Source organism: Mustela nigripes, chromosome 6, assembly GCF_022355385.1.
Source record: "Mustela nigripes isolate SB6536 chromosome 6, MUSNIG.SB6536, whole genome shotgun sequence".
Taxonomy (NCBI): domain Eukaryota; kingdom Metazoa; phylum Chordata; class Mammalia; order Carnivora; family Mustelidae; genus Mustela; species Mustela nigripes.
Genome location: NC_081562.1, coordinates 126330 through 135187, shown reverse-complemented (window position 1 = coordinate 135187; position 8858 = coordinate 126330). Strand labels below are relative to the sequence as shown.

The 8858-nt window shown below is 61.3% G+C and overlaps 1 protein-coding gene across 4 annotated transcripts; it reads right to left on the bottom strand.

Annotated features, from left to right (window-relative positions):
• Window positions 1-5075: 5075 nt before the first annotated feature.
• On the bottom strand, window positions 5076-8492 carry ARSA (arylsulfatase A). Of its 4 annotated transcripts, none has more exons than XM_059401653.1 (9): window positions 8242-8489; window positions 7516-7768; window positions 7104-7344; window positions 6768-6986; window positions 6524-6693; window positions 6112-6236; window positions 5892-6019; window positions 5605-5707; window positions 5076-5513 (listed from the first exon to the last, which is right to left on the bottom strand). In XM_059401653.1, exons 2-9 carry the CDS (start codon window positions 7731-7733, stop codon window positions 5194-5196), a joined length of 1524 nt encoding a protein of 507 aa, XP_059257636.1. In that variant the 5' UTR covers window positions 7734-7768; window positions 8242-8489; the 3' UTR covers window positions 5076-5193. The 4 variants fall into 4 exon arrangements, with proteins under 4 accessions (XP_059257636.1, XP_059257635.1, XP_059257637.1 ...); XM_059401652.1 differs by having other exon boundaries at window positions 8309-8489; XM_059401654.1 differs by having other exon boundaries at window positions 8339-8489.
• Window positions 8493-8858: the final 366 nt, after the last annotated feature.

Genomic DNA, 8858 nt, shown 5'->3' with positions numbered 1-8858 from the left:
GAGGCCAGCAGTCCTGTCCCCAACTTTGGATCCTTGAAAGCCCAGCGGTATTTCTGACCTCCTCAGGAGAGGCCCCGAGGGCAAAACCCATGACCAGGGAGCATGCGGGAAGACCCTCCTGCACTCCCAAGCAGGGATCCAAGGCTGCCCCCAGGATGCAGAAGTAAGTGGCCCCCTCTGAAGAGAGGCTATGAGGGAACAGCCTCGGTGCTGAGCAGAGCAGGTACCAGGCTCCTCACCACTCCTCAGGTGGAAACCATTGCAGTGAGCTGGCTGGTTTGCAGGTGTGGACAGGTGTGGTGGAAACCGTGCAGGCGTGAAGGCCAGGATTGATGCAGCACGGGGGCTCTCCCGGAATGCGTCCTCACCCCCACCACCTGGGTCCTGTTCTACAGAGTTGGTGTACAAGCCAGCAGACAGGTCCTGTCTGACACCCAGGTGCCCGTCCTGAGGGAGCACCCACTGAACCCAAAGTCAGCCACACTGAGCCCTGCTCCCTCAGACCTGCGAATCAAGTCCTTGTACGCACAGAGCTCGGCAGAGACGAGGACTAAACAATCTACCTAAAAGCTGTCTCAACCATCATTTGAGTTGATGGCAAAAAGGGGAACCTGGATTTTATTATTTATTTCCTTTGCGTAGATTTGGGGGCAGTTGGCCCCTGGCACCTGTGCAAAGCCCCCGTGACCCGGAACCCCACGCAGGGCCTGGTGGGGACCTCGCCACTCCTTGGCCTTTACCTACACAGGACATGCTGACCCTGGACGGCACAACCCACCTGCTCTCCTGGGGGGGGGGGTCCTGCATGAGGTTGGCCTGTACCTGCGGTCAGCGGAAGGGGCATGGAGGAGGCTCCTGGGAAGGGCAGCAGAGGAGTGGGTGCAGCACCACCGGTCACCGGGACCCGCCTTGTCCTTGCTTGGGACTCCACGTAGGGACTGGCCTGTGCGGCTCACGCGGGGAGGCAGCTCAGGGAGGTGACTCGCCCAGCAGGGTAGGAAGAAGGAGGTCGTGCTCTTCAGACATGACACCCACCCCAAGGGTGGCAGCACGGGCACAGGTGGTTCCCCAGGGCTGTGCCTTGTGTCCACCCCAAACGGCACATTACATGGAGCCTCTGGCAGGGACCATTCCTGTCCCCGCCAGTCCACTTTTTAAAAATTTTATTTATTTATTTATTTGATGGAGAGACCGAGAGGACACAAGCAGACAGAAGAGCAGAGGGAGAAGCAGACTTCCGGCTGAGCGGGAAGCCTGATGTGGGGCTCGATCCCAGGATCCCAGAATCATGACACTTAACTGAGTCACACAGGTGCCCCTGTCTCTAACCAAAGGAAATTTAGTGGGACGGTGCTGAGGACTCCTAGGGTGGAAGAGAAGGCATGACAAGTGTGCCCCAGAGGGTCAGTGGCTGCCTCTAGAGTCGATGGGCCGCTCCTGCCCCCAATCTGGCCCAGCTCTGCTGTAAGAAGAAGCCCCTTCTTCTGTTCTGTGGGTCCCCCCCCCCACCTGGAGATCCACATCCGGGTGATGGCCAGCTGCTAGACCAACGGCCCCTCCCTCCAGGTCTCACTGGGCAGTGGGTGCTCCTGGGCAGGGCAGGCTCCAGCCCCATGTGGTTCTAGTGTTTGCCAAGTGATGAGATGTTTCCACTCCTGCTGGGGAGTCCGGGGCCAGGCCACCTTCCCACAACTGCTCTCTCTAGGGCCCTAGCTGCCTGTCAGCTCGGAGGGCACCCCAGACCCCTCTTTCTCCCTTGGGTCCCTTTCTTCTGAGAACACCTGGAGAGAGAGACTCAGCTCTCCCTCCTTGCTTGGGGGTGTTGGGGGGTGTTGGGCTGCTAGCAAAATACCGTTTGTGCCGCAGTGTGGGGAGGGGCTGTCACGCCTTGGCCCTTGTGGCTGCGACGGTTCACAGGGACCTTCACACACAGGAGCTGCGGAGGCTGACAGGGAGGCATCTCTTTTGTGGCTCACCCCTGCACCCGGCCAGGGGTCAAGGTGAATGGACCATCAGACCCCAGAAAGGCGGTGTTGGGGTGCAGCAAGGAAAGGTTACACCTGCGTTAGTGCTGTGGTGACGCGATCTACAAGAGCATGGAGAACTCGGCTGGGATTGCAGGCATTGCCTGGGCTGCTCTGAAAAATACATGTACTTTCCTAAGTAAAAACATTCAGGCAAGAGGCAAATATAAGCTTTACTCTGTGAAAACATCCCCTTTGCTCCCCCTTCTGGTCACTTGGGGGACAGGTGAGCAGGTGCCCAAGGTGGGGGTGGTCGGGGGAGGGGTCCTCAGCAGGTGCTGCTCACCTGCTGCCACTCCCGCTGCTCCGGACCTCGCCTCTTCCTTCCCAACGCACCTGGAGGGACACCACAGCCCTGCTGTGTTTGTTCCGTCCATTGCAAGCAGAGAGAGCCCCTTCCAGAGGAGACCCAGCTGCCGGAGGACGTTGCTCCGTAGGAATGGAAAGCTACCGGTCTTGAATGGTGACTCTTACGCTCACAGGGAAAGGGGCTTTTTTTTTTTTTTTTTTTTTTTTTTAAATCAACAGCAGCTAAGAAGGGAAGAGCAGGGATACCGTAGACAGCATTCAGGACCACCTCGAGTGTGTGTGCTCACACATATGAGCTAGTATGTGTCTCTCCGTACGCATGTGTGTGTTTGCACATGTGCACAAGTGACTGGACGGGGAGCAGCTAGAATGCCGAGACAAGCATTTCTGCTGCAAAACCATCCCAGCAAGGGGCACCTGGATGGCTCAGTGGGTTGAGCCTTTGCCTTTAGCTCAGGTCATGGTCCCGGGGTCCTCTGCAGGGAGCCTGCTTCCTCCTCTCTCTCTGCCTGCCTCTCTGCCTACTTGTGATCTCTGTCTGTCAAATAAATAAATAAAATCTTAAACGAAACAAAACCACCATCCCAGCAAGACCACCAGTGGGCTGGGAGGGTGACAGTCTGCTTCTCCCCAAACCTTGGCTGCAGCGGGTGGGTCTCAGCGTAGCCAACAGGGGAACGTCCCTGATGTGCTCAGTGACCTGGATCCCCACTCCCCCCGCGGTGGATCCCCACTCCCCCCGCGGTTATGCTCCTAAAGGACCCACACTCCTCGTTTGTGGCACGTAGCGCAAAATTCTCATTTCTCTTCAAGTATACAATACAGATGTGACAACCTAAGTGTGTAGCTTTACTGCTTTGTACATACGTACACAGTTTCCACCCTCCAGTACCCCTAGTGTCCCTTCTCAGGTAATAGCCATATGTCCCCCACGCCCACCCAGGTGGAAGGGGCCCTATTGTGCCCGAATCCCACCTTCCAGAGATCTCAGAGCTGACGCCCATACCCTTCGCTAGACAAGAAGTGCCCTGGGAACAGGGAGGGGTTCCCTCTGGTGATCTGGGCCTCAGCATCACACACAGCCCTCTGTGTGGAGCGAACTTCAGCCAAGTGGGTGGCGGGCCCAAAACAGCCCCTGCCTTTATGGGTGTTAGCGCTGGTGTGGTTCTTGCCGAGCACTTGGGTATCTGGCGGACATGCACAGACAGTGGGCCTGCTTTAGTTCCTCAGGCCTCCCTCTGGAACCAAGGCCCCTTGAGGTGACTGTGTCCCACCAGAAGAGAAGGGGCAGCCTACAGGAGGGCACGCCCAGCTCATCTGGGCCCTCCTAACCAGCATCACTGGCTGCAAGGGTCCCCAGGGAAAGCACTGCCCTAGGGGGGGCAGCTCCAAGACACAGCAGGATCTGAGGCATGAACAACTTCTGGGCTGCCTGTGGACACAGTTGCCGTGCATCCTGCGTCTCATTCCAGCAAGACTTCTTTGGTCTGAAAGGGACAGATAACCCCCCAGCAGCGGCTTAAGCCGGTGGTGTTGATTATATCATGAGCTCTGGAGCTAGGTGGCTGGGGACATGGGTTTAGCAGCTGCAGGCTGTCTGGGCGGGACAGTGAGAGCACAAAACCCTCACTGCCCCAAGAAAGAATGCTGCAGGGAACCTGGCAGACAACGACTGACCTTTCGTGGACCAGGACTTAGCCATGTGGCATTCAGGGACCAGTCACTGGATGGGATTGTGACTGGCTCAGACTGGGTTCTGGAGAGGCCATGCCTCCTCGTCCACGGGCCTCTGCCCAACACTGGGAAGGCGAGGGTCTATCAGCAGGATGTGGATACCACCCTCAAGCATCCAGACAAGCTCTTCTTGTCAAGCTGGCCGGGAGGGAGCATGGGTATCCGTGTGCACCTGTCATGTGTGCACACACAAGGTGACTACAAGGTCTACACTTTGCTCACGTGGGTACAGGTGGGTGGTTGGAGTCCCCTCTGCAGAGAGCACACCAGCCCCACCAGAGGATGGCTGAGTCAGCACACCAGAGCTGAGGGCTGTTGGGAGGGCAGTGGGGAAGGCCTCAGAGGATATGAGGCTTCTAAGGAGCCTGAACGTAATGCTGAGCACCGCTGGAGAGTGTGGCCTGCAGAGTGCGGAGCAGGGAGGGAGCCAGCCCTGAGCTGCGCCTCCTCTGCTGGGTGGGACAGGGCAGGTGGAAAACGCAGAGCTCCGAAAGGGGCAGAGGCAGGGTCTGGGGGTTATCCCAGGGGCTTGTCTCCTCTTACCCACCTGGAGTGTGCAATCGTCATCCACCCTCAGCCCTCAGCCCCTCGGACGGGTTTCTGAGAAGAGCCTGCCCCCCCACCCCCCACCGCCCCAGTCGTGGTGCCCCCACGGACTGTCCGGGCACACCTGGGGCTCACGGGTGCTCGGCAACTTCAAGGTCTCTGCCCACCTTGCCCTCACACCCACCCACCCTGCTCCTGCCACACAACAGCACTTTTGATGGCTTCCTGGCTTCTGGGAGGGACACACGCACACTCAGGAACCCAGCTTGCACTGACAATCACAACGGCGGTGGGCAGCTCCCGGAGCCCAGTGCTTGGGTTCAGATCCCAGCCTGACCTCATAACAGCTGGGTGGCCTCAGACAAGTTGCTGAACCTCTCCACACCGATTTCCTCATTTGTAACCCAGGCAGAACAGCACCTACCTCTGGGGTCATCATAAGGATCAGATGAATTCCCACGCTTGTGAGTATCACATGGTGTTATTAGGTTACTGGGTACAGAGCCCCTCCGCACACCCACACTGCTGCCGCCAACCATCCCGGGTGGGGCAGGCGCCCTGGGCGGGCCTGCCCACGCTCTCAGGCCTGGGGCTCTGGGCAGTGGCAGCAGGAAGGCCGGGGGGTGCAGCCAGGCTGACAGCAGATCTGCAGGGCAGGGTCCTCGCCACGGGCCATCTGGCTGGGGCTGAAGGTCACCGAGGAGTCGAACTGGGCCTTGAGCAGCTGGAGTTGCTTCAGCGCCTGCATCGCCTCGGGGGCGACCTCGGCCACGCCTCCCAGAAGGTTGTAGTTCTCTCCAGGGTCCTCAGACAAGTCAAAGAGCAGCGGGGGCTCGTGGGCAGTCAGCGGGTTAGAGGCGTGGCAGGCGGGGTCCGGTGTGGTGTCACTGTGGATGGAGCCTGGGGAGGGGGGGCACGTCTGGGCGAGGGGCAGGAGGGGCTGGGCTCTGGGGCTGCGAGGGGTCCGCAGGGCTGGGGGAGAGGAAATTACCCTGGGTGAAGAAGTGAGCTTTGTATTTCCCACTCCGCACAGCAAAGACCCCATGGACCTCGTCTGGGTAAGCCGAGTAGAAGAAGAGAGACTGCCGAGGGCTCTGGGGGCAAAGTCAGGGATCACAGAGTGGGCAGGGGGCCCCCAGCGCTCATGTGCATCTGCCTGGAGCCAGCGGCCTTGTGTCAGGCCCTGGACATGGAGCTGCTCCTCGCTCACCCAAGAAGCCCCACTGGTAGCCCCATCTGGATGCCGGACAGCCAGGGTCCCAGGGTCATAAGCCTTACCTTGCCTGTGCCCAGCAGCAGGGGGCTGAGGTCGACACCATCCAACGTGACGTTGGGCAGTGGAGCCCCTGTCAGTGTAGCCAGGGTGGGCAGCAGGTCCAGGGAGCTGGCCAGCTCATGGGTCACCCCTGGAGGCAGAAGGCTGTGTGATCACTCCACTGGCCATCGGGGTCGGGGAGGTGGGGCCGAGGGTTTGTGAGGAGAGGGCCTGCAGACTGACCAGGAGCGATGTGGCCTGGCCAGAAGGCCAAGGCAGGCTCCCGGACACCACCCTCAAAGGTGGTTCCCTTTCCACAACGAAGAAGGCCAGAGCAGCCGCCATGGGACATCCTCATGGTCTCAGGCCTGGGGCACACAAGGAAGCTGTCAGTGGTGCTCAGGATGACCCCAGAGTTCCACACTGTGTGCAGAAGTGGTCAGCACACACCTGTCCCCTCTGTGTCCTAGACCAGTACCTCCACACACCTGTGGCCCCCAGCTTCCCACATGCCCCATGGGTCACCATAACACAGCCAGCATCCCCCCGGACACCCTTAGCTGTACGTCCTCAGCCAGTGGTCAGGATGGGGAGGCCCCAGGGACCGGCCAGTGAGGCGTCAGCCAGCACGTCCCCACCCCCTGCCACAGCAAACCCGTTGTCTGCAGTGAAGATAACCAGCGTCTCTCCGAGCAGCCCCAGGTCCCCCACAGCTGTCATCAGGGCCCCCACAGCTGCGTCCAGCTCCATCAGGGAGTCCCCAAATGGCCCTCGGCCTGAGCGCCCGGAGAAGCTCTGCCCGCTGAACTGGGGGTAGTGGGTGTGCTGTGGGTGGAGACAGGAGTCAGTGCAGGCTAGGGGTCAAGGGCAGCTCAGGGGACAAGGCCGCGGTCACTCACGTGAGAGGCATAGTACAGGAAAAATGGCCGGCCCTGGCGCTGGGCGTCAGCCATGAGGTCACGGGCAAAAGCCACGTAGCGGGCCTCCAGTCCAGGTAGCCAGGGGGGCTGCGCTTCCACGGACAGGTTGGCCAACAGCGGGATAGGGACCAGGCCCTGGTCACAGCTGCCATCACAGGGGGTGGACGGCGGAAAGCAGGTCAGGTTCTGGCAAGGGCCCTGGCGGAGCAGGTCCATTCAGGAGTCTGGGCTGGGGGGTGGGGCTCAAGGGGTTAAGGGGAAGGGGACTGGTCAGGGGTGGGGAGGAGGGTGGTTGAGGGCCCTGGAGGTTCCTACCTGGTCATGGGAGTACGGGATGCCCAGGAATCGATGGAAGCCCTGGTGGGGGGGCAGAAAGGCCCCCTCAGGCCCCACCCCAAGGTGCCACTTGCCAGCTATCCCTGTGAGGTAGCCTCGGGCAGCCAGGACCTCAGCCAGGGTCACCTCCTCCAGAGGCAGGCCCCCTCGGGAGCTGGGCTCCAGAACTCCAGGGTACAGGCCCATCCGGACTGGGAGTCGGCCGGTCAGGAGCGCAGCCCTATAGGGCAAGTCAGAGTCCGTGAGCCAGAGGGAAACTCAGGGTGAAATGGACACACGGAGGGATGAGAGGGGAGGACGACAGAGAAATGCGAACCTCTCCAAAGAGACAGAGCCCTCTGCCTCCCCGGCTGGAGCCCAGAGTGAATCTGGGAGATGCCCCCTCACTTACCGGGAGGGTGTGCACAGAGACATGGGCACATAGAAATCGGTGAAGCGCAGCCCGCCTGCGGCCAGCTGGTCCAGGTTGGGGGTGGTGGAGCTGGGGTGCCCATAGGAGCCCAGGTCCCCATAGCCCAGGTCATCAGCAAAGATCAGCATGATGTTAGGTGGGCCAGCAGTGGCCAGGCCTAGGGCCAAGGCCAGAGCGAGAGCCCACAGCGCCACCATGGCACACAGCAAGGACGGGACTGTCACAAGAGACCCTTGGGAGAGAAAGCAAACTGGCTCCAGCATGCTCTACCCCAGAGACCCCAGATCCAAGCACTATCTTCCCCTGAGACCCCAAATCCAGATACTACCTCTCCCCAGAAATCCCAAAATCCAGGCACTACCTCTCCCCCGAGACCCCCAAATCCAGGAGTTACCTCTCCCCAGAGACCCCAAATCCAGGCCCTACCTCTCCCCGGAGACCCCCAAATCCAGGAGTTACCTCTCCCGAGACTCCAAATCTAGGCGCTACCTCTCCCCTGAGACTCCCAAATCTAGGTGTTACCTCTCCCCGGAGACCCCCAGATCTAGGCGTTCCCTCTCCCCAGAGACATCAAATCCAGGAGCTACCTCTCGCCTGAGACCCCAGACCCAGGCACTACCCCCTTCTTGAGACCCCAGATTCAAATACTCCCCGACCCAGACAACCCCTTCCTGAAGTCCCAGCGGACCTCCGGAGACCACTGACCCCAACAGAACCCAGGAGACCGTAGCCTGGGATATAACTCTCTGGAGACCCCCGGGGACCAGGACACCTGATTCTCGGGCGATCGGACCCTCTTCACCTAAAGGCTGCGGCTCAGGCTCGTGGTCAGGGACAGAAGTCACATGACACTGACCCCCGGGTCCGGCGCGGCTGGACGAGGCCAGTACCCGGCCGAGGAGGGGCGGGTCCCGACAGCGGACAGCGGTGCCCTACGCGGGCGCTTCCGCCTCGGCCCCGCCCCGCCCCCGTCCCCGCCCTGCGGTCCCGTGACCCTCCGCGCGCGGCGGGCCGGGGCGGGGCTCGCGGGGGGCGGGGCCGACAGGGGGGCGGGGCCTGCTTGGGTCGGGACTGGGTCGGGGTTGGGCTTGGGGGCGCGGGGCGCTGGGCGGCTCGCGCTCGGCCCCCTTCGCGGCCCGAGGCCGTTGGAGGGGCTGGAGCGGGCCCGGCTGGAGCGGCGCGCGGGGTCGGGCGGGGCCCCCGCACCTCGGACTGGGTTTCTGGGTCCTTTTGGAAAGGCCCTGAACGCGCGGGGGGTGTGGGCATCGCTGGATGAGCCGCGCGGAACGAAGCGGTGGAACCCGCGACTGCTGGCTTTTCCC